Below are 24,134 nucleotides of genomic sequence, written 5' to 3'. Positions count from 1 at the left end.
GGTTACAGATTGAGGGACGCCTGGTGATTGGATTTTCATTCTGCGTATGATCCGAACTCTTTTTCGTGGATCGTACGTGTACCTATGCCAACTGCCAGTCTGCCGGCTCGCCGGATCCATATCCAGCGACCTGGAGTGGTGGCTCGGTGGTATTCCGCGTCATCGTAGAGTTATGTACCATAGACTCGATACCTAATATAACATGAGGGTCTATCTTCTGGGTCCGACAGAAACTGCCAGACTATTAGGAGGTTCGACTTGTCTGATGACAATAATACCAAGACTTCATCTATCACCCAAGGAACGAACAAACGAACTGTTCCGCACCGCCTCACTGCTATCGTGTCTATTCCGTCACCTCTTCTGTTTAGGTTCTTGGGAATTTGCCATCCTGCAACTCTGTTTCGCTGGAGTGATTGCCTTGTACCTACCATAGAATACCCTGTCGCTCTTCCTTCAGTATTGTCTGTCGACCCTTGACAGCAAACTTCCTCTCTTTTCACCGATCCCCGCATCATCGGCCCTTCTGGCCTGCAATCGCGTTAGTGGTCTGTGGTGATCGTGATCACCAGGCTGTGCATTTCCCCTCACTCCACGCCGACGTAACCACAGAATAGCCGAGACACTGGAGAGTCGACTGACTATGCTTTTGGAGTGCTATCACAGACTCTTTCCGACTCAAAGCTGAAGTTCAGTCCAGCGATTCTGGGGGAACGCCTCGTTTCCGTTTCGGGCCAAAAATCAAGTGTGGCTCCTTGCGTGGTCGATCATCAGCCAAAGCAGCAAAAGCCCCAAAAAGTCTAGAGGCGCCAAAGGGAAAAAAGAACGAGGGAATAGAAAGGAAAATAGACGCACGACTCAATGCGGTGGGATTGCGCGTAAGAAACAAAAGCACAGCCATACATTATCATTTTATTCTCGCAAAATAAAATAATAGACCCAAAAAAAGAAAAAGAGGAAGAGATCATCCTTAATATTACTTGGGAGCTGCAGAACACGGGGTAAGTTTGTTGCTCTTTCTCTAACACTCTGTCACTCGCTTCACTTTCACTCTTTTTTTTTTTTTTTTTTTTTTCAACCCTCAGCCTATTTCTATCTTCGTCTCTGTTTCTTATCCACAAGCTCCTGGCTTCTGTATAAGATCACTTCGATGCCGATTTCATCCGTCTAGTCCATTATGCACTTGCCTCGGTATCCTTCAACATGACAGCTGCTCACCTCTCTCCCCTACAACAGGACCTGTCTAGGTCGGGAAACCCTGAGATTTTCCAATCACTCTCTGGTCTGTTCACTTCCAGATCAGAGAGACGTCGGTCCATTACTTCAACTACGGTCAACACTGATCTCGCGGTCGAGCAATTTCCCAAACAAAGCCAAAATCGTCGCAGTTCTATACTAAGAAGGCTGGCGGGGCCACGGGAGAACGCAAAGCGCTTCCTCCGCTTGGGCGCGCCGCCCATTAACTGCTCATCATCGCCGCCACTTACCAATACTACTTCCGCTACCGCTACCCACCCGATGTCTCGGACGGCGCGACCACGTCCTGTGTCCGAGATTGTAATATCTCCTCATGACGCGCAAATGTTAGTTTCTGCTGCAGCGGCGAGGAGAATGCGATCCGATTCTTCCTCCACGGTGTCTATGAGTTTAGGTCCGGCATCGGGGCAAGATACCCCATCAGCGTCGGACGCAACGGCGTCGTTCCCTCCTCTCCGCCATGAGAAGGTTGTCGCAACAGGGAGCGGTATCGCTGTCGGGATTGCGCTAACAGAGCCCGTCTTGTTTCTTCAAGGGTATGATCAGAATGACCCGAGTACTAAAAAATCCGCCATACTGCGCGGGCAGCTGCACTTGAAAATCACCAAGAGCGTCAAGATTAAAAAGATCTCGATATGCTTCCGTGGTCACGCCCAGACTGACTGGCCTGATGGTAAGTTTTCCTCATAAATTTGTTTATTGTTAGAAAAGAGCCCTGCTGACCCTGCAACTCTTTCCTAGGAATTCCGCCGAAGAAGATCCATTTTCATGACAAGAAAGACCTGGTCACTCATGGAGTGATGTACTTTAACCACGGGGATACTGCTCTCATGCAGAACGATTACGGAGCACATTTCTATCAACACGCGAAACCGGTGACCTCGGTGACAGGCAAAGATGGGTCGACAACGACTACCCGGGAACTCTTCTCCAAGAGTGGATCGTCCCCGTCCCTCAATCAGTCGACCGCGAAAGAGCTCAAGCGCCTCTCATTACAAGCCAATCACGCATACTCGCGCAGCTTTGGAAAGAACGAAATGCCGTCCAGCAATCAGTCGCATCCCCAGCGCAACTACAGGATGTTCCCAGTTGGTGACTACCTGTATAACTTTGAATTTCCCATCGATGGCTCTCTTCCAGAGACGATCAAGACCGATCTAGGCTTTGTCAGATACGATTTGGAAGCCATTGTTGAACGTTCAGGCGCATTCCGGCCTAATCTACTAGGCACCTTGGAAGTGCCCGTGATTCGTACCCCGGCCGAGGGATCGTTGGAGCAGGTTGAGCCCATTGCGATTTCTCGGAACTGGGAGGATCAGCTGCACTACGATATTGTCATATCAGGGAAGTCTTTTCCGCTAGGCTCTCAGGTGCCTATCGCCTTCAAATTGACCCCCTTAGCCAAGGTTGAGTGTCACCGGATCAAGGTCTATGTGACAGAAAACATTCAACATTGGACGGCGGACAAGAGTGTACACCGGCTGCAACCAGCAAAGAAGGTGTTACTTTTCGAGAAACGAGCGGATTCCGCCAGTGTGAGCACCTACCCGGGCAGTTCGATGCGTGTCACTGCAGGTGGCGGCATTGATTGGGATCATCGTGCGGCCGCTGCGAGAGGCGAGGAGATAGTGGATCGTAACCGGACGAATCTACTAGGAAATCTGGCAAATGATTCTGGCGTCGGCCCGACCGAAATGGAGTTCAATGTTCAACTTCCTAGCTGCCACGAAATGAAGAATCGGGATGAATCACAACGATTGCATTTTGACACGACGTACGAGAATATTCAAATCAACCACTGGATCAAGGTAAGCTAGCCTACGTTTAACATTTCCTAGTTGTTGCTGATTGATTTGATATCTAGATTGTGCTGCGTCTCTCCAGACTTGATGAGCGCGACCCAAATAAGCGCAGGCACTTCGAAATCTCCATTGATTCTCCCTTCCACCTTCTCTCCTGCAAGGCCACGCAAGCCAACATCTATCTCCCTGCGTACACCACTCCAAGCTCCGATCCGGGTCTGCCTACGCAAGAGTACGAATGCGGTTGTCCTGGAGCGGCAATGGTCAACAGGAACAGCTCGAGCAGCCAACTACTAGTGTCTGATCGGGAAGATGCACCGAATGGGGGCACTGTATCTCGCAGCTTCACCAACGGATCTGGGGCTTGGCTCGTCCGCCGCAAGCCCATCTCGCGCATGAAGCGAATGAGCGTTCCCCCGTCCTATGCACCTTCTTCGAGCGCCATCCTTCGCTCCGCCTGCGTTTGAAGACGTTCCACCTCCGCCGCCACTAATAACCCCACCCCCAGAGTACAACTCGATCGTGGGCGACAATGACAGAGAAGCTGTCCTGCAGGACTATTTCTCTCGATTATCATTCTACGAGGAAGGCGACGGAGATGAACGGGGCCGTGGTCGTGTCGACGTACCCCTCACTCCAGGAGGCCGTGTGAACCGCAGCATGGATGTTCCTCGAGAATGGGTACGACTTGGAGAACCGGCTGCCCAATAGCATATGGGATCGAAATTTGAATGAATGGGCAGCATTTACGACGTCATGAATTTTTATTGTGAGACTTACACGTGATGGAACCAAGCAGGAAAGCGTTTGGAGTCGGATCTAAATGGCGGGAATCTGGGTTTTCAATAGGTTGCGTTCGTTTATGGGGGGTGGTGGGGCTCATACCGATTCAATATTTCTCACTCGCTGGTCACTCTTGGCCAAGGCGTAAACAGGCTGCATTGGAAGGTACTAGGCGCTTTGATTTAACCTCGGCGGCGTCAACATGATCTCGAGCAAACTCGGTAACTACACACATATCATACAAGCTTCAGGAATATAGTGCATTGTGCCAACGTTCTCTTTGTTTCATCGATGGTGCTTTGACCTCAGGGGTCACTATTTTGCTTTGCTGTAGATATTGTTCACAGTGGCTCTTATGCCCTGTCGACTGGCATTCTGTACATACGGAAGCTATCACAATGACTGCACAGGCCAATAGCCGAAACTGAGCCCGACAGAGATTCAATCTTGTCTACGAAAGAGTAAGACTTTAGTCACAGTTGGCCGGAAAGCTCTCTGGCTCAGCAAGATATCGAATTGTTTGAGTTCGCTGTCTGGAGCGCTTTTTCCGGCGGTATTATGGACAGTTCATGTCTTCATACACGATAGTAAACCCGATGAGATGATGCATGTTGCAGGATTCTATGTTTCTCATCACTACTATTCCTTATTGACCACTAGTAGTCGCAGACTACCGGCCATTGCTTGTTAAGATCCAAGTTCAATTGGCTAGTCTGCAGGTGTATGCCAACCGGAGAGCGCTCATTGTCTGCACAAGCACTATAGTCCAATTCTGACGTCGAAAGCCCTCGTTCAGACATACATAAACTAGTCCATACAGTAGCAGTCCTGACTTTATGGACAAACAGCCTAGATCTTCGAGCGACCATCAAACCCCGTAAGGAATTTCGACCTCTTCATCTCAGGCGGCTGCGCCAGACAAGGCGCAAGCCGACGCGAAAAGTCCTTGAATTCCTGCGTCGACACATGCTCCTTCAGGTTTGCTGCGTCGGTGTACCTTGCTCAAAGTTAGCCTTCCCCTGATTCTCAGACAGAATCGTTGGCGAATGCGACGAGACTCACTTCTCCACGATGAGCAGCTCATCGGTCCCTTCGGGTCTAATGGCGAAGTAGATTTGAGTCTTGGGTTCGTTCGCCTGGATATGCTTCGCGAGGGCTTCGAATGCTTCTACGACCTGGTTCGAGCACGAGGTTAGAAAATCGGTCACGTCTGGTAAGGAGTTAAGGGCCATACCTCGTCATATTTCCCTGGTTTGGGAACAAGCTTCACGATGTTGTAGATCGCGTCTGAGGACATCTTCGGCTCCTTGGTTTTCGGTCTGGGTACACACCTGACTACAGGCTGTGGATGGAGCGAGGCGAGGGCCGGTTACGTTATATATACTTGCTCGTCAATGTGAGCTTTGAGACTTTGGAGAACTATTGGGATCTCTGGAGGTATGACCGTATGGATGCTTATGGCCCACCCAGGTATGCATTGGCCAATCGCCGAGTCGGCCTCGGCCCAGTCTGGGCGTGAGAGATTGAGATGAGTGGATGAGCCGAGGATGTCAATAGCCCATCGATTGATTGCTGAAGAAGCAATCAAATGATGAATGATCACATAATCATCTCTCTGTCAGATTTGTAGCTGCCTTGCGCATATTATTCGATCATTATTTGTTTGCCCCTGACCTTCTCATGTGATTTTACTGATTCTTCAAAGGTTGTTCGGGAGGACCATGCTCTGAGTGCAATGTCATGGAGAAGAGAGGTGTCCCTCCCAGCATATCAATCGAAGTTGAGTAGAGGATGATGCATCTGCAATTGAACAAATTAATCGACACTGTAAAAATACCATGATGATTCACGATCATTGGCTGCGTTCCAGGCCTGACACGTGATGATATCCTCACCAATGACGTAACGTGATATCGAGACTTCCAATCTCAGGACCGATTGTGGCTCTTGCCATTCGAAGTATCTACTTTGCACTCGAACATGAGCGAAGATGTATCATCCTCGTCAACACAACGTCCTATCATGAGCAAGACACTGCTGCTAGTTTTCATACACGGGTTCAAGGTCCGTTCACTTGTCTAATGTTCCTGTTGTTGATCGGGTGTTAGCAAAACTCGGGAAACTCGATCAGGCCTCATACTAAACATCTGTCTCTTCTATAGGGCGACGACAACACCTTCACCAATTTTCCAGAACGTCTACGTGCTGTAGTTGCTCGTGCACTTCCAGCAGTCAAGGTCGCTACCGTGGTATATCCCAAATATGAGACTCGTGGTGGTCTGAAGGAATGTGTGGGAAGATTCCGGGAATGGTATGTCGAGACCACGGGCTTGGACTACTCATACTTTATTGGCATTCTCGCTGACACCTCTCTCCTTGCGTAGGCTCCAGAACAAAGTTATCGACTTGGAAGTAGCCAATCGTACCACATCGCCGACCGTTGACCCTTCTGTCCACGTTTTCCTAGCTGGTCATTCTATGGGTGGCATTGTCGCAGCCGAGACCCTGTTGTTGCTCGCATCAGAACAGCCTATTCCTGCAGACCCCTACTCAGATGTATCTTCAAGCCATGCTTCAGTTGGCCGCGAAGCAAACTCGAAGACTGCCGCAAGTTCACGACTCGTAGAACCGGGCACATTCATGTTTCCTCATATTCAGGGCGTGCTTGCATTCGATACACCCTTTCTGGGAATTGCTCCGGGCGTTGTGTCCTATGGTGCCGAAGGACATTATAAGAATGTCACCACTGCATATAACGCATTGTCGGAAGTAGCGGGCTTGTTTGGTTTCGGAGGAGCCAGTAACACTTCAAGCGAAGGCTCAAACGCCACACAGCAAACACAGCCCAGGCTTTTACCTTCGACACCTGCCGATACTCCTGCCTCGGCTACTGATGCTGCTGCCACGCCATCCTGGCAGCGCTGGGGTCGGTATGCCATGTTTGCAGGGGCTGCAGGTGCCGTGGCTGCAGGTGGCGCCGCCGCAATGTACACACAACGACAACGATTGACGGAGGGTTGGGACTGGGTTTCTTCGCATCTTATCTTTGTTGGGTGCTTAGCGCGCCCCTCGGAATTACGACAGCGTCTAGCGCTCCTGTCCACAGTGTACAACGAACGAGGGATACGTTGCACGAATTTCTATACGTGCTTGGGTAAAGGCGCCCCATCGTTGGTCGAGAGTAGTACAAATCAAGGCAAGACTTCGTTTAGTCAACGGATCATACGCTCAAAGCACCGCACATTCTGCACCCTGCCGGCTGAGGTTGAAACGGGTCAAGGCACACCGGAATTTCCCGAATCGGGATTTTCGTGGGTCAGGGCGATCAATGATAGGGCAGCGGACGAAGTGAGTGCCCATATCAGCATGTTTTTGCCAAACCAAAATCCGGCATATTTAGAGCTTGTCGCCGATGCATGCAGATCCGTGGTGGAATCGATTGATAAGGGTTGGTACTCCACTGCCACAGGACCTGTCGAGGAAGTTGATGATACACCGCCGCAGGCTCGCAAGAGTAATACTCCACCGAACACTGAGAGTGAATTCATGGACGCTGACGACGTCGTGGTTGTGGATTGAGAGTAGTGGAAGGAACTTAATTCTGTCCAAGCCTGGAAAAAAAAGGACATGTTCATTTCTCGTCTGATGACTTGCCAACACTTGGGCGCATTGGACCTCATGTCCTGCCTTGCCGATAAACTGCACTCGATCATTGGACATTCTTTTGAACACGTTGTCTGTTCGTCTCCCGCAGCCTCCGAAAGTCCGAGGTTACATTGATGTCTCTGGAATCACCGTCCACATTGCACGCCGAGGCCTGCTTAGAAATGACCGGTCGTGTTGTACCCGGCTTGGAGACGTAGGATCTCCTCATCATGTTGCCACCGAGGAAAGTTTGGTGAGCATCTGGGACACGGCAATTCGTACGATCAACAGGCAATGAGCAGCCATTCTACTCCACCAAGCGTTAAGTCTGCCGCAGCTGGCGCATGGGACTGCAGCCTAGGGGATACCAATAGACTTAGAAATGGATCAAACCAATATTTTATTTGCCGTTCCCACTGGAAGCGGCTCCTGATCCCTGCATGCACAAAACGACAGCAAGCTAGGATCATGTTTCGGGGCCTTTGGATTCACACGGTCAGATTTGAGCTACGCTCAGTTGAGGAAATGTGACGATGAGTGTAACCGTGCATACTTTTGGACCTGCCCTATTCTTCCTAGCCGGAGACGTTTTCCGTCTATCCGCCCTGCAGTACTCCAATAGAAATGACACTGTTTAGGAACCCTCCGAGTATCTATGCTCCGTATGCTGTCAACGAAGGATTTATCTGCAGTGGCAGTCACAGATTTAGCTTTCCACTAAAATGGTGGCGCGTGTCTGTTGAAATGACCGAGTTCAAACGGACGCTCTAACTAGTGGCGATTAAATGACACAATAAAGCAAAGAACGCTATATCCCGTTCAATAATAGGATCGAACAATGAGAAGCCAGCATAGAATATCATGAACTGGCGCAGTATACATCAGGGTATTAATGTAACATGGTAAATGATAAAGGATCGGTGCAGCTTTATTAGATTAGAAAGGACAACAAGGTTCTCATGCTTTGCCGTCCCCTAAAAATACAGCGCAGCGCTAAAAGTAAAATATCCCTGCAGCTTTAGACGAATACCGTTGACATATGGAGTATGGATATGATAAAACATAATGTCCACAAATGTAATGCTTAATGTGATGGCTGATGCATGTAATATCCACCGGTGAGTCTCGATGCATGAGACACGGCTGATCGAAATATGACTCAGAACGAAAGTCAAAATGCCCAAGATGTAATTAGAATATCATGTATATTGAAAAAGATGATTAAGAACCAGGTCAATAATTGTGACCGCCATAAGTGGAAGCACGGTGATGATACATGCTCCCGGCATACTCCGAGTGAGAGTCTTGATAGATGGTCGTTCGACGGTCCTCCTCCGGAAGAAGTTCTTTGACTTCCCAGGTATTAGGTTTAATGCCCACCGAGAACTCGAGGTCTTCTTTTGTGATGTAATCCCAGAACTACAAGACAGGTCAACATTGCTCGAAGTGGAAAGGGAAGACTTACCTTGTAGACCATCATGACGGCGAGCAAGTTACAGAACGTAGCGAAGAAGAGACCATCCAAATAGTGTTGTACGTTGTCACAGATTGTATCGCTGAATCCGTACAAAAGCACCTGTCCGCAGATGAAGACAATAACCCCGAAAGCGATGTGCCCCAGCGGCCAGCGGTCTTCGAGGGTATTCATTACCAGGAGGAGTTGCATAACGAGATAGATCGCGAGGCTGATCGCATTGAGGATGTATAGCACCACAAACAGAGCGATGGTATTCGTGGGGCTCATGCCGCCCCAGGATTTGAAAGTCAACAGCGAGATCAAAAATGAGACGACAAACATAGCCGCGGACGTCAGTCGTATGAGCCAGACTGACAAGAAAGTGCCATCTTCGTAGAGTTGGAAACCGACGAATCCATTGATGAGCAGACAGGTGCATAATGCAGAGGATAAGCCATTCTGCACGGCCACAAAGTAGGGGAAAGGACCACTTCGAGGGGGAACCACACCGGCATCAATGACCAATGAGCAGATAGTCAGAGCCATGTAGATGTAGAAGAATGTAATGATCTCTTTACGGCCTGATAGTTCACAGAGTTAGCGTGCCATTTGAAACATCGGTAAAACATGTAGTTTCAAGCAGGAACTTGACACGCGACCAGAGGAAGGGGTCCAGGTTCGGGACTCACCAACTGCGGTGAATTTGGACCTGACATGCAGAATCATGATGACTGTCATTGCTAGAGCAATGATATGCACGAATGACGCAGCGCCTTCAAAGATGATGGTGTTTGCCAACTCGATATTCCGCGCATAGCAGTTCGGAATGATGCCAGTGGATCCTGATATCGAGGACGAAGGGCCTACCAACGAGCAAAGGGGGAGCGCTGCCTTCTGGCATATCGAGTCAAATTGCCCGAATCCCATTTTGATGAGATGAATTAGAATCTAAAAATGAAGAAAAACGAACGTCTGGCGACTCTTTCGACGGTGTGTTGATATCGAAAGGAGCGGAGTGCAAAGATTGTCTCCACAGCGATGGCTGGGCGGACCTGGAAAATGCTGGCGTCCAAAGCCCCTTCTATTTACAGTCTCAAGGCGATTTCAAGAGTCCAACGAACGACCGCAAGCCCCAGTCCGGATCATCAGGAGTTAGCAAAAGTCAGAACAGTATGATGACTCTTCCTTGAGTCGTAGTCGGGCGACAACCAGACCCGCAACAGTGGGATGAGGGGATTTCTTTGTTTCTGACTTTCCGTGTCCAGAGCCGTGATTATCACGGGGTCCGCTAAGGCCAGATCGGGAATGGGCTATTCTCGTTTCTATTTTGAGAATAGCGTATCTCCAGGTTGTTGTCGACTTGTCGTATGCCAGAAGTGGTTAGCTTTATTTCTAAAGTGAGCTTAAGACAAGCTAGCCTTTTATAGCTAGCGCCCCATTGTATACAGATCTCTTCGAGACTCCGACAAGTCCGCGAGACTAACAGCAAAGCAGCAGTCCAGCCAAGACGCATCCCGATTATCAGCTACCAGATGAAGCTGCATGACTGTCACAATATAACGTCGCCGTGATAAGCCTCACACCTCTGAAATTTGTACGATAAGTGGACGCTTCGATAATGATTGAGGCTGTACAGATTACGACGACAAAAATTGAGTTAGACGTCTTGATCCATCTTCCTGCGTAGTACCACCTTCTGTCCGGAGTAATAATGGACTGTAAGCGTCCAGAACAAATTGCTGTCCACGTCACAAAATCGCTGGAGTTAGAGTTTGGCTAGCCCAGGAACCAGGCTTCATAGGTCATCTCACTGGTGTTCCCTTTTCCATTAGTATTTGGAGAACATTGAATCCTAATTCCAGAAAAGTATTTGTGTATTATCGCTCTCAGTACGATGAACCAGCCAAATCGTGAGTCTGCGATGGTGGTCAAACGGCTAGAGTCTCAGCGATTGCACTAAAAGCTTGAGAAGAATGTTCCCTCGGGCTCCACCTGTAGGGACGAAGAAGTTCAGGAACTCTTGAACTTCAAAGTTTGAACTTTGGAAGATGTCAGAAAACCGGATCCCCCACCCCAATGCGAGGCTGGGAGCAAGCCATATGGAATTCTGGATTCATGTACATCGATTTGGTCCTTAAAGAGTTGCCTTGGACAGCAGCTCAATCACACCAGGGTATGAAGAGGTACTTACGATCCCGGTGGAAGAATTATTAGGATCCTTGTTATTTTTTCCCTCTTTCTCCAAGGGTAGACTGACCGCTGTCCATAATGCCACGGACCATCTTGAACCCCTGTTCATAATCCTACCTGCTAGGCAGAAGGCTTCAAGTCAGATCCTTATTTCGTTAGGTAAAATGGCATGGCACCATACACGCTGAAACCTGTCGACTAGTCTTGCATCATTAAGAGAAAATATCGATCGATCTGTGATAGTGACAAGCTTTCAGTTTCACTTTTGCATGTGAAAAACGGGATGAATTATCCGCTCTTCAATCATCCGATATCCAGACAGAGCGTCAGGCAATTCTGGGCGAAAAGTCGTGACGACACCCGGCCGAACCCCGTCTAAGGCGTGGAGAGTGGAGTCCTCGACTTTTCCGCAAGACGCCAGTACTCCGGTACAAAGTTGCAGTTAAGTCTACCACCAATATACACCATGTCTCACCATCGCGTGGGTTCGTCGTGTGCATCCTGCACAACGCAATAATTAGGCACGGCTTCTAAAGAGTTCCTGGACAAGAGTCCTCTGTCTCATTATCGTTATTACCATCATGATTGCCGATGAAAATAACATAATTAATTCCAGCATCCAAGTTTCCTTGGCGGGATGAAAATCCCCCTGTCCCTGGTCTCTCAGGCTGCCAGTAGCTCAAGCCTTGGCACGATCGGGGGCCAACGGCATTCTAGCAAGCCTTCGTGGCTTGCATCAATCACATTCTCTTGACTAGGGGGAAGCAGGTAATCTTCAAACTTTTACTGTGGCTGTGGAAATATGGGACACCTTTCTCGGATACGACAGAACGATCAAGGGGATAGGACCTAGACTAGGCCTCGTTATTACTATTATTATTATTATTGCGGCTTCGAATCTTCGTCATGCACAAAGTTACAACTCGGAACCCAAAAAAGAGACGGCGAAATCGAAGTACCGTGGATTTGCTACGATTGTCTCTTCCATGGGGCGGGGCGTACCGCCAAGTCTATTTGACTGCCTTTTAGTATTTCTGTTAGGCTTCGCAGGTTCCAGAACGAGCTCCAAGGGTCCTTCATATGCTCATTTCTTTCCAATATTAATGGGATTATGACTCAACCCATTGGTTACCTTCTCGAATGAATTGTTTCTAGAGCCAATCACACGATAGTGATACGCGATCTAGACATACATCCTGGGAAGGTGGAAATGACGTCCGCTAAAATGCTCGTCCTTCGAACTTCGAAGAGGAGAAGCCTTTCAGCGCTCATGATTTATCATCATTAATTGACACATGCATTCAGAGCACATATGTCACACTTGCAGGGCAAAACCAAGCGTCTCAGACTGGATTTTTGCGCCGCGATAATGGCTGAGATGGGGCTTCGACTCCGTATCATTTTTGACTTTCGCCCATCTGCCCACCGTGATGCACGATGGCTTGCTCGCTAAAATGTGCTAAAACAACAGTAACATCCGGTATTTCGGTATTTTCGGAGTGCATTACCCACAGTTCCACATCGATATTTGATCGCCCTAATTGACTAGAGGGGGTCCATTTTTCTCTCATGGATCAGAGGCCAGGTGATAACCAAGCGTAATATCTCCGCGCCAGTTGTTGTCAACACGAAACAGCCTGCTAGGCAGCTAGCCTGTCACTGTTCGAGATTCAACTCTCCTCTGCTTGGTATGCCTGGGAAATCCCGTGTCGGGGTCGGCAATGATGTACGACTCATCAGCTAACATACTCCGGCCCTACTGCCTAATCCAATGAATCTTGCTCTTTCATGCCAGCCTGGCATTATCTTGATCTCTATGACATCGTAATTGCGTATGCATGGAAGATCCTAGCTAGCGCCACGTGCGGGTGAAGCATCAACGGCTGCGAGGGACCGTGTCGATCTCCCATTTAAGCCGTTAACGTCGAAGCAGTCACTCGTGAATCTCGGGTGTCATGGTGAGGCTATTCCCCAACACTACTCCCTTAAAAATGACTGGGGAACAGAGTTTATGAGCCTCCACCCGATTCCTGTCGTCGCTCCTTTGGAGGCCTTGTACCGCTCTGGTTAAGCCGACAACCGGCCGGGGCCGCATTCTGCGACATGGGAGGAGACTTTCCAAACAGACCCATTCAGGATGCTACGCAATGAGATTGCATTGCGTGTATATGTTAGATCCAGCTAGGCTGGTAAGAGGACGGTAGGCTTAGTAGCCTGAGATAACTTTCAGGGAGAACCCATAATCGGCAGCTAAAAAGAAGGAGCCCGAGTGGTTCCTGGAGCTTTTGCCTGTTTTGTTAATACCCTTTGAGCTTGAATTTCTCTCAACCGTTCGGCGTCTATATCTGCTTCTGTTATTATTTTACAATTTGCACTATTAGTCTATTTTATTTTTCATGTTTTCTAACTTTCATTTACCATTCCCTTAGTCCTAGTGGTCTCTGGCATTAGCAAGAGCATTATTATCGACTTTCATCTGAATTATTCGATATGAATTTTCTTGCCTAACCCTGGTGCATCTGGCTTGTGATGGGGCCCCAGTCAACAGATGCACCTGTAGCAAGACACGGCAATCCTCACCTTGCAACAGCCCACTACGAAAGGCGACATATATCTTCATAGTTTCCTCACATCGTCCGGGAGGGCTACCGGTTGATTCTTCGCTTTTCTCTTCAGACATCAAACCACAATTGGGGAATCAATCTTCAATCCACTTTGGGGTCTTTCAGTACTACCTATCCCGTTGTGTATCTGCTGCATAATTTGGACTCTTCACCTTCTGCAGCTTCAACAGTGATCTCCAGCCCTTTCAAGTTCTTTGCATTCGCTTCTTGTTGCATGTGGCTACAATGTGCAATTATTTCAAGAACTACTATATCTACAGCTCTTGCCGCGAACCATCACAACATTTCATCCGCACATCGGTCGACGGAGCTAAGGAGAGCAAGTGTCCGGACAGCCCTCATGACAGATTCATTGTAGTCGTGGGGAAATGCCGCCTCTGTCCTCGTTGAGCTCCTATCATTTGCATGTCCATGCATCCAATTTCGGCAGCTACAACCAGAGACTGCTAGATGGTCGTCCCTGAAACGGGGCACCGCTTCTATACTCTGTCTGGAGTTGCCGACCCTCTGTTGACAAGGTCTTCTAAGGAAAAGAGCCTTGGGAGATGGAACAATTATCGACGCGGGGTATTTCATCTTCTGAATATCTCGACTGTGACTCGCAGAGTCACAATAATGACTACGAATTCACTGTGCGATCTACTTCCTAGGGATTAGGGATCACCTCAATTCTCGGGTGTCTTTTCCCCGTGATATAAAACCTTTTTGTTTGCGAAGCAAATGGCAGATATGCGTGTATAATTCGGAATTGGTTTTTTGGCATGGAAAGGCGCTCGGAGAACTAACTGTACACGGGGAGAAATTGGTGGGTGTTGGCGTTCTTGTCCTGTATAGCTACCGCGAATGGATTTTCTTGCATGAATCTCCCCGTCTGGCCTGTTTCTTTTTTTTTTTTTTTTTTTCCCTTTTCTGTTTTATTATTATTATTATTCTGTCAAGTTTCTTTTCCCCCTCCCACCTCAACTTATTCCCTTGGATTGGAGCGACGCCCACCCAAGCGAATGTCTCGATTACTGCCATATCGCAACTAGATGCCACCATACTTTGCTGACCCTCTGCACTCGCTGCTCCGGGACTTTCCCGTTCTACAACACAGACCACAATCAAATTCACATGCTGGCTGTACGCGACATGCAGTTCTCTAGCAATCGATTGTGTCACCTTTTGATTCCTCGGACCTAATAAATCAAAGGGATAGGTTTGGACAACCTGCGACGCTCCAACGATATCGGCAGGCAGTGCAGCGAATTATAAGACTCGTTGGCTGGCAGCTACTCCGTCCCCGAAGATGATCAAACACGCCTTGGCCGTTAGGCGGGGGTCAGCCCCCGGACTTTTCCTTTTCCTCAAAGTTTACTTTGTTCGCCTGTGTCTTGTTTTCAATACCCCTTTCTTCCAAACCCGCTTCTTTGTGCAATCCTTCAAGCACTTTGAGTTGAACTTTCGAGATGAGGAGGGGGCAATACAAGACGTCAGAAAATGAACAAAAGCCACGCACCGACAAACTCGAATAATGTTTCTCGCTTCTCTCAACTTCCAATACCTTATCAGGGTCAATTAATTTTCATTTCGACCATTGACGCAAAGACCTGCAGCGCACCCCAGACGGTGCATTGCCAAGCCCATATGCTACTGCATCTACTGAGGACCAGATGAGGTCCGCGCTTTTCTTTACTAAACGGCATCTCGCAATCGGGTCTGCATATACCGTCCAGAGGATAGTAACACTAAACCATAGAGATAAGCACAGCCGTGCTCCTCCTTTCCTCTCAAGGTTAGAAAGCCGGAGTTGTGCAGCAATGCGGACAATTCGGCGTCGTCAACGCCAAAAAAGCAGGCCTAAACGGCCAATTAAATCAATTGGCTGCCATTACTACTGGTCCCAGAGGTACCTAGTAGGGAGTTAGGTTCCATCCCAACTGTGGCACGGCATTCAGGAAGCTCGACAGTCTAAAGCGACCAGGGTGTTGGGATGGAAATTGAAATTATATAAATTATGTCTAGACTGACTGGGGCCCCCTGCTGCATTTGCCCCCTGCTTCACTGCTTTGCTCAATCCTCAAATCATCAAAGACATTCTCAGGCTTCCCTGCATCGACTGGTGATTTGACAAGACCGTACCATAAACAGCCGGCAGCCTTTCGGTATGTCCGTTCCGTGTGGCTAGAACCAGTGCTGGTTTGTACCTTATCTTCGTCCAGGTTAGCCCTTTTTATTCTGGACCTTTGGAGCGCTATGTGGAATAGTGATGGAACCATGACATTTCCACTGCAGCCTTGACAGGTATGGTTACACAACCGCCGTTAGGACTGCACTCGGACGCTTTCCCAGCGGCACGTCACCGTACTCGACAGCCATTAGCGTCCATACAACTCACGATCAGGACAGCACATGGCATGCACGAAGTTGCACTTGCGAGAGCATTCGATGGAAAGGTGGCCTAGATACTCCGAAACGCTGCAGCCAATGATCGATAAATAAACCACGAAACGATGGGTTCTTAATGGGCTCAAAGCACAACAAATCAGAAGCAGTTCCGAGTCCGAATGGGTTGTGTAGAGGTGCTAAAAAAGTTTACTGACCTTTTAGACTCGCTTAGCTTCTTCTGATGGATGCGAAATCCCAACTAAATGAACGGCGATTCAGGCGGATCGTGCCCTCGGCCCGAGCATGCATCGTGGCAATTATGCATACATATCAGGTACTGCTGAGCGAGTATATACTAGCCGAGCGCGCTACGGGAGTATATAATGGTAGGGTTGTTGGGAATAAATTAATCTAAATGACAGCGTTAATACACCATTTGCGCAATCTAGAAGTCCTCTATTTCCACCAGGACTGTGAAGACCGTCGTTTATTCACTGTTATAGACCAGGGAGCGTAGAAAGTTCCACTCTCTCCCCTTCAGGGAGCAACCACAAGAGGACAATTCCAAATTACATACTCCAACGAGTCAGTGTAGTGGTTCCTGACCCACTCATCATGCTAGTGGGTAAACTGCCTTATTCGAAACAATCCGATCGTAGCGCTGACTACATCTTCAGCTGACCAGCGACATGATGCAGATCGACCGTCCATGCGTTCATTCACAGTGCTGACATCATACGTATAGCAATGGCCTTGTCCATTGCGTACCTTGAATATAAGTGATGGTAGCTACGAATACATGATTTGCTGCATTGATAGTGATCAGCGGAGCAACGCAGACGCAGAGAGCATCTATCTACGTGATATGTCTCGAAAACGTCATCGAAAGGGCAAACCCCAAGACTGATTTCGTCATCTTCATCTATTGAGATTCATGCTCCATAGTTCTGTATAGATTGTGGTTGGATGCCCCAACGGGTAAAAAGGCTTCGGAGCATTTACCCGACGGCTATAGAAATAGCCTACAGTGCTGCCTACCCTACAACGTACTGGAGCTCTATCGAGGTGCCTTTGAAATTTACAGCTATGGATGGCTAAAGGCTGAGTAGTTGTTTTGATAACGTCGTCATGGGTACGGATTTTCATGTGATATGTGGCTAATATCTTGGTCTTGGGTCGGAGCACTCGCTACAGTCAATGAGTTATCAACACCTTCCAAAGTAATTACTTAAGACGAGAAGGATACTCATCTCCACGGAGCCTGCAATACCACCAAGGTACCTAATGGCGCAATGTCACACCACTCTAGCCACACTGGCTTATGATGCGTCTGCACAGTGGACAAGGAATGCATTATTCCGACGCCCTCGAGATCGCCAGAGTCGACTCTCGAAATGTGACAGACTGACAGCTGGGCCCGGCGCACGGGCCATATGCGATGCCGTATCGGGGGAGCTTGCAACGAGCTCAGGGGTGGTCTGGACTAGGTTCTTATATTGAGCTCATATATTAAGTATTGGTGTGTACGTGTGGCGTCGAGTGGTACGGATATGAACTGCCACTGGTGGGTTGTCTATTGTGGAAATTACAATCATCTACTTCAGACTTCATGTATATGAATATCTGAGATAGTGTTGCATTTGTAAACCAGATTCGCTGAGGTTGCCCAAGCATTGGATATATGGGTGTCACTTGAGGTACCATGCCACTGTAGTAACATTGCCATAAGCATGGTTCAGGTCATAATACAAGGGAAGATGGCAATAAGTAAAATTGAATCTACTCACTGGGTAGCAAGCTGCCTGGTATCATTCGTGGCTAGTTTGTCCATGTATTAGATACTACTCCGTAACCGATGTAGTCCTCTCGCCGCTGACTCATGCCAGTATCAGCTGTTAAATCATTTCATGTCCGTGCTGCTCCTTTAATTCTGCTAGCTCGTCCCATGAATGGCGGCTAACTGCATTGTCGAATCCATCTGATTAGGATATGGTAGGACTGTCGAGTTCGTGACAGCTTGCCGCGTCAACATCAAGCATCACCTGGAAAGTCTAAATCCATCCCAGCTTCCTATTTAAGAGATTGATAAACGAGTGGCGGCATCCCATCCTGAACGTGATATCGACAATACCACTCCCACCGGACGATCCAAGATACTTCAAAATACTTCATTGACGGAAAAGAAGACCGCGAAACAAGTGATCTACGTCGACTGAGGGGACAGCGCTGTCCTGATTTCTGCTCAGCCACCCGCGGGTCCAATATTGGCCACGATTCTTCTTACGGTAGGTAGGTAGGTTTCGGCCGATGATAGGCCCCGGACGCCGGCTATTCTCCGTTATTGGGAATGTTTGACGAACGGTGGATACTGATTTAGCTGTGGTGAAGTATTGACTACGGAGTGCGCCTTACCTTACCCATCTTGCAGGTAGAATGGTGCATTCCATTAAGCGAATATGTCCTCAACAGTGTTGGCTAAAACTTTTTTTATGCTAGTGCTTTTAGAATGCTGTAACCTTGGACCTTGTACTATATACCCTGCAGGTACTTTATTCCTTGTACATACCCTCTTGTTAATGCCTGTCCTCCGCTTGCTGCCTGGATCAGACGGTGTTGCCGGCAGACATCTCCCAAAGCACGATCGGGCGGATTGAGCCGACAGGCACCTTCCGAGGCTGGGATAAGGAGTTGACGTTTGAAGTCCTAGCCTACATGGTAAATAGCTGGGTCTGAGTGCGTATGTACGTCGATGATCACGGGCCCTTTCTGGATCAAGTTGCGTGGATTGATACGTCGGAGTTCTGACGGGGACCTCCTGTTGGTGTGATTTGTGTGCTTGTCAGAGGTTAATCTGGGCATCATCAAGTCGTTACACTTTGATATTACGAACAGGAGTAGTTATCAGTACTCATATTGGCCCCAAACCTTGTTCATAATCATACTCCTTGGCTGCCGAAATTCAATTCGAGGATAATCCCTCTGCATCTCGATCGTGCCGTTTGCCGTAAATGCCGCACCGCAGCAATAAGATCTCGCCTGCCTCTCCTTAACGCTTGGACTTTGGATTTCGGACCATGCAATACAGCTACATGAAAACGTTAATAATGTTAACAACAAGACTCCGAGCAGCCCTACTGGAAACAAACATACCATGCACATATCCTTGCCATCCCTGCACTCCATCGCCTTGGCCATCTCGAACCCCATCCGCCGATAGATCTCCACGTTGGGCACCTCTTTTGAGCTCTCCAGATAACACTTCACCCCTTCCTCGTCCGCTCGATCAGTGACAGCCTGAAACAATTTCTTCCCGATCCCCTTTCCCTGCGCCTCCGGACTGACCGCCACAATGTTACAGAAATAGTATCCTCGGGGATCATCCCAGATCTGACTCTGCGCCTCCCGTTGACGATCCTTCCAGATCCAATAGCGGCGCGTGTTGAGCCCTCCCCGGCCCATGTGGCGCACATTATTCAGGAACTGCCGGAACGACAGCAGCCAGCTTTGCGCCCAGCTGTACCAGCTTTCAGGCTCCGCGGCAGGATGAGGCGGGAGCCAGCATGAGACACCGAGTACGCGAGAGGGGGCGTCGTCTCCATCGCTCTCTTTGGCGACTTGGAAGATGGCGTTGTTGATACCCCAGCGGCACCGTGCTTCAAGAGAACCATAATTCCTTTGTTTATTGAACTATGCGGGTGGAAATCTCAGGTGACGCGGGACGCCGACCGCGTCAAATGACACAGCACATGTTAGCTTCAAGGTTTGATCAACAGGATTTTCGACCTGGCAGGAAATCTCAACGGTGTCTCCTGCATACTCCGTTACTATGCTACATACCTTGGCTGGATTGAAAACCCATTTGAAATATGGATCGTCGGCAAACGCGTGCTGGATCACCTCGATCGCTTCGGGAATATCCGCCTCGGTGAGGTTGACGACCTCGATGGCCATTCTGAGGCTTGTTTATAAGACGTGGTTATGCAGTTATGGGTTGTCTGCAATCAGGCTTGGTTGTATAGCGATACGACCTTGCGACTCGATGCTCTGAACTTTCGGTGAAGCACACGGTTCTGCTCTGATATCCCCTACTCAGTGATTCTTATTAAATACTATATGTTTTACTCACAGTGCTGATTTGAAGGATGAAGACGTATTGTCGAAATATAGATGGGCAGATGAAGTTTAAATCTCCAGAGATTCATCAAGTAATGGAAATGTCCCCCACTGGATTAAGCCCTGCTAGGCAGTTCCACGCGGGCACCAGAGTCAACATCTCCACATGGACCATGGACGGCGTTGAGCGTCGCTTATCATGACAGCTGGTTATGTTATTGGCCATTGATGCAATCTGAATGAAAATTTATTGCAATCATAAATAGAAGATCATATTAATTCTGTGTAAATATCTACATATTGTTCTATAGTTTCCCACGGCTCGGTTTCTTCAGCCTGAGCAGGCTATCCTGATAACTCGTGGCGAGCAATACCCCATCTGGACTCCACAGATAGCTCTCATGGATAGCTCTATTGTCTCCCGACGTAGGCGTCCAGCCTTCCTGGATAAACCATTTTCTGGGCAAACTCTTTCCATCCTCTTCCTGCCCTACGTCCCAGTCAATCATCCTCAGCGCTTCACCATGGTGGTGAAAAACCACCGTCAGCGTTAAACTGGCCATTGCAGACCAGGTCTTGTGGCCCAACGCACGTGGAATCAACAAGAGTGAATTCTTGTCGCTCGCATACATATGTGCACAGGCATAGAGGTTATCGAACTGGCCTGTCTTGTCTTTGGCTTGGAGGTCTTGTTTGCTCAACGCAACATCTGAGTCCTGCGGTGACCCCTTGAGCGCATATAGAGTCAACTGTCGATACTTTTCCGGACTCTGCTTCACCTCCTCGGTGGCATTGTAGCTCGCCATATCCACCTTCCTCACATCAAGCCCTGGAAACTCTGGCTCGACAATATCCCCCCGCTGAACCTGTTCAATCCACCAGTCCGCATCCACGCTAGGGCTAGGCAGATGATCCTCTGGCTTTTTCCCGGCAAGAAGAGACCTGAAGCGCTCCTGTGCCGGAGCCGGCTGATGGTGGAACGTCTGCTGCCCCTCGGAGCGCTTAAACGAGCACAAACACAAGAAGCAGATCTTGCCGTTCTGTCGTGCGTCGACGGCGCGCGTACAGTACATGCTCCCATCTCGTATATGGCGAACTGTATACACATACGGGACGTCTAGTAGGCCTGGTAAAATGAACGTGCCCGTCATGTCCTGGTTGTTCATTTAACCGGAAATTCATGCGAGTGTATCAAGGTAGGCGGACTTACGTGTATTACAAACCCCTTGTCGACGGTTTTCGACGCTGCATATGCGGACTGAGCGTAGACGTGCCCGCCAAATGCCATTCCGCCCATGCCAGGAGGGTACGGTGCCGCGAGAGATTGGAACCTCTCGACCGCTCTGGCGCATCCGGAGTGCTGCTCAGCGAGTCGAGACGTTTGAGGCCCATTAATTCGACGAAGGAGGCCCGAAAGGACAGTTTTCGTGAACTGTTAGACCCATTCTTCTTCGAACTCATGATGCTGTGCGGGGAAGTAGGTTGGTTCTCCGTTCAGGGAGCAGAAGAGCAGGTCGGTGCACGATCAGATCTGGATCAAGTATCTTCCAAGCAGGGTAACATAGCCCGACAAGAAGTATGCATGAGCACAGCAGTCGTTGGACCCAATTATGTAGATCTTCTAGCGATAGCTAGAAGATCGTCTCCTCAGCCGATACAAGAACCTCGGCTGCTCGGGAAAAGCGATGTGCTTATTGCCAACGCGGCATCCTCCATCAGCATCAGACATAGAAGAGAGTAAAACTGAAAGACAGATAATTGCTATGTTTTATAAGCACTGAGCAAGTGCGCTCTCCTGTCCATTGTACATATTGAAAGCTGGGTACAGGTGTGCTATTGATCGGAGTTATGCTGGTCACGTGAAGGAACTACAATGAACAAAGTGCTCAAGCTGAATCAAAAATGAGAAAAGGAGTTCCAAGTCGAAAAAGTATTCACTCTCTATGCGCCTGCAATGTTGGTATGATAGTACAGATAGTCCCAGTCCCATAAATGATACAATGATATCGCAATGCCAGCAATCGAAATTTCAGAAAAACCAATGCAGGTCACGTCAACCCCTGCCCCATCTCGACAGTCCATGATAGTGATACATTCAAATGGAATCGGCGAGCTTGCGAGCGTTGGTCCATTCAACCTTTCCCTCTACGTCCTTGATCTCCTCAAGCTTGTCGCCCAACTTCACGACTGAGAATCGGATCATCCGCGGGTCGAGACTGAGTGTTCTGCGGACGGCGGACTGAACAGCGCCTGAAGCATCGAAGCGCATGATGAAGTGATGGCCGTCGGTGTACCGAGCTTGATGTTTGGTGGTGGGTTTGGGCAGTCGGAACGTGCCCCAGTTTGTGTATCCGCGGACTACGCCGCCTGATCGGAGGACTTGAATGCCAGCATTACGAGCGATCCTGTTCGTCAATTAGTTTGCAGTCCGTACTCTGCCATAAAGAGCATTCGAATGAGACGTACTCCCGGACCTCGTTGAGGCTGCCTGGACGGACCTGAGGACGTTAGTTCGATGCCGAAGATATATTTGAATGAAGACGACAAGGAATGCACTCACAACAGCAATTAGTTCATACAACATCGCATCGACGTAGTGATTGTGGATGACGCTTCGGAGATTGAATGGCGTTTAGCGGAGGAGATTTTCGGGAGCGGTCACCCAGCTATCCAGGCTAACTATTTTCCCTTCCGGCGTTGCGGACAACAGACGGCAGTTCCTTATCAGCTAGTCTTGGCATCGCCTATCAGTCCGGAAAGCTAGTTCGCAGCTCCATTTAATCGCGATTTCTCCTCGGCGGGTTTATCATCATTCATTTCCATCTTCTTCGACCTCTCCTTCTCCTTGCCATTGTCCCTCTTTCCTCTAATTTTTAGCTTCCCAAACAAAATGTCTACCGTCGCCAGATCCCTCCGTCCTTTCGCTTCTCGCGTCCTTTCTCAGAAGGCCCCTCTTACCTCGAGCGTCCGCAGGGTCTCGCCCACTCTGTGTTTCCCGCGGGGAAGTGTCAGGAACTTCTCTCAGAGCCCTTTTTGTAAGAAATGACTCAGTTCAGCTGTCATGAGCCATTGGGATGCTATTTTCGAGACAAAGCATTGTACTAACGTCTATAATGCTACGCAGTGGAAGTCAAGAAGTACACCGAGTCTCACGAGTGGATTGAGCTGGGCGAAGACGGCAAGACAGGTGAGTCCTTTGCTTCTGTCGCTTCACGACAACCCCAACCTTTCGCTCTACAGCTACTAACAGGCCAATCCCTCACCAGCCAAGATTGGCATCACAGAGTACGCCGCCGAGTCCCTTGGTGATGTCGTGTTCGTAGAGCTTCCCGACGCCGACCTCGAGGTTAGCGCCGGTGAGGCCGTGGGCGCTGTCGAGTCGGTCAAGTCGGCCTCGGACGTCCTGTCGCCCGTCTCTGGAAAGGTTGTGCAGGGGAACAGCGTTCTCGAGGACAATGCCAAGTTCATCAACCAGAGCCCGGAGGGTGACGCCTGGATCGCCGAGATCGAGGTCAGTGACGTTGCGGAGCTGGATGGTCTACTCGATGAGGCCGCCTACAAGGCGAGCATCGATGAAGACCACTAATTGTAATGACGGTCGGTCGATTGTTGCTCGTGAAGATATTGGATTATGGTATAAAATACATGCGGTCTATTAGATGTTAAATGACGGCTCTTTTTGTGTTCTGGAATGTTGTATGGATTGATGGGTATTATTATGTGTGACATCATCGTTGAGCCGCCAGCGGCTGGTCTTTATTCAACAAGGAAGGCCTCTATTTAAACCAAACATGCTCAGATTCTGATATACTCCCATGAAATATGTCCGATATTGTTTTCTGATATTTAAAAGTCTGTGTAGTCTTTGACTGTATTGCCTTTACGACATTAATTGTT

General features: G+C 48.9%; 9 protein-coding genes across 9 annotated transcripts; 4 read left to right on the top strand and 5 right to left on the bottom strand.

Annotated features, from left to right (window-relative positions):
- Window positions 1–1,203: 1,203 nt before the first annotated feature.
- On the top strand, window positions 1,204–3,770 carry P174DRAFT_460267 (arrestin family protein; the record flags this gene model as incomplete). Its single annotated transcript, XM_024829865.1, has 4 exons — window positions 1,204–1,930; window positions 1,999–3,065; window positions 3,122–3,430; window positions 3,570–3,770. 4 exons carry the CDS (start codon window positions 1,204–1,206, stop codon window positions 3,768–3,770), a joined length of 2,304 nt encoding a protein of 767 aa, XP_024682763.1.
- Window positions 3,771–4,691: 921 nt separating this feature from the next.
- Window positions 4,692–5,139, bottom strand: P174DRAFT_431113 (putative quinol monooxygenase; the record flags this gene model as incomplete). Its single annotated transcript, XM_024825680.1, has 3 exons — window positions 4,692–4,839; window positions 4,905–5,017; window positions 5,077–5,139. 3 exons carry the CDS (start codon window positions 5,137–5,139, stop codon window positions 4,692–4,694), a joined length of 324 nt encoding a protein of 107 aa, XP_024682762.1.
- A 725-nt stretch (window positions 5,140–5,864) lies between these two features.
- P174DRAFT_370520 (uncharacterized protein) lies at window positions 5,865–7,421 on the top strand (the record flags this gene model as incomplete). The annotated part of the gene is made up of 3 exons (XM_024822336.1): window positions 5,865–5,906; window positions 6,005–6,153; window positions 6,227–7,421. The coding sequence occupies 3 exons, from the start codon at window positions 5,865–5,867 to the stop codon at window positions 7,419–7,421; spliced, it is 1,386 nt and encodes a 461-aa protein (XP_024682761.1).
- A 1,299-nt stretch (window positions 7,422–8,720) lies between these two features.
- Window positions 8,721–9,870, bottom strand: P174DRAFT_371217 (chitin synthase export chaperone; the record flags this gene model as incomplete). The annotated part of the gene is made up of 3 exons (XM_024822368.1): window positions 8,721–8,906; window positions 8,953–9,524; window positions 9,633–9,870. The coding sequence occupies 3 exons, from the start codon at window positions 9,868–9,870 to the stop codon at window positions 8,721–8,723; spliced, it is 996 nt and encodes a 331-aa protein (XP_024682760.1).
- Window positions 9,871–14,636: 4,766 nt separating this feature from the next.
- P174DRAFT_441448 (uncharacterized protein) lies at window positions 14,637–15,474 on the top strand. Its single transcript, XM_024827311.1, has one exon. It carries the CDS (start codon window positions 15,046–15,048, stop codon window positions 15,238–15,240), a length of 195 nt encoding a protein of 64 aa, XP_024682759.1. The 5' UTR covers window positions 14,637–15,045; the 3' UTR covers window positions 15,241–15,474.
- A 3,551-nt stretch (window positions 15,475–19,025) lies between these two features.
- P174DRAFT_369393 (acetyltransferase, GNAT family) lies at window positions 19,026–20,075 on the bottom strand (the record flags this gene model as incomplete). Its single annotated transcript, XM_024822281.1, has 2 exons — window positions 19,026–19,811; window positions 19,962–20,075. The coding sequence occupies 2 exons, from the start codon at window positions 20,073–20,075 to the stop codon at window positions 19,026–19,028; spliced, it is 900 nt and encodes a 299-aa protein (XP_024682758.1).
- A 436-nt stretch (window positions 20,076–20,511) lies between these two features.
- On the bottom strand, window positions 20,512–22,023 carry P174DRAFT_503940 (acyl-CoA thioesterase). The gene is made up of 2 exons (XM_024831187.1): window positions 21,448–22,023; window positions 20,512–21,391 (listed from the first exon to the last, which is right to left on the bottom strand). Exons 1-2 carry the CDS (start codon window positions 21,532–21,534, stop codon window positions 20,543–20,545), a joined length of 936 nt encoding a protein of 311 aa, XP_024682757.1. The 5' UTR covers window positions 21,535–22,023; the 3' UTR covers window positions 20,512–20,542.
- An 11-nt stretch (window positions 22,024–22,034) lies between these two features.
- On the bottom strand, window positions 22,035–22,821 carry P174DRAFT_389273 (mitochondrial 37S ribosomal protein bS6m; the record flags this gene model as incomplete). The annotated part of the gene is made up of 3 exons (XM_024823438.1): window positions 22,035–22,642; window positions 22,704–22,735; window positions 22,798–22,821. 3 exons carry the CDS (start codon window positions 22,819–22,821, stop codon window positions 22,333–22,335), a joined length of 366 nt encoding a protein of 121 aa, XP_024682756.1. The 3' UTR covers window positions 22,035–22,332.
- A 306-nt stretch (window positions 22,822–23,127) lies between these two features.
- P174DRAFT_512360 (glycine decarboxylase subunit H) lies at window positions 23,128–23,995 on the top strand (the record flags this gene model as incomplete). The annotated part of the gene is made up of 3 exons (XM_024831868.1): window positions 23,128–23,272; window positions 23,362–23,424; window positions 23,504–23,995. The coding sequence occupies 3 exons, from the start codon at window positions 23,128–23,130 to the stop codon at window positions 23,821–23,823; spliced, it is 528 nt and encodes a 175-aa protein (XP_024682755.1). The 3' UTR covers window positions 23,824–23,995.
- Between the last annotated feature and the right edge of the window lie 139 nt (window positions 23,996–24,134).

This window comes from Aspergillus novofumigatus (assembly GCF_002847465.1).
Source record: "Aspergillus novofumigatus IBT 16806 chromosome Unknown P174scaffold_4, whole genome shotgun sequence".
In the NCBI taxonomy this organism is placed as follows: Eukaryota; Fungi; Ascomycota; class Eurotiomycetes; order Eurotiales; family Aspergillaceae; genus Aspergillus; species Aspergillus novofumigatus.
Note: the sequence above shows the minus strand (reverse complement) of the source record. Positions and strands in the feature narration are given on the sequence as shown.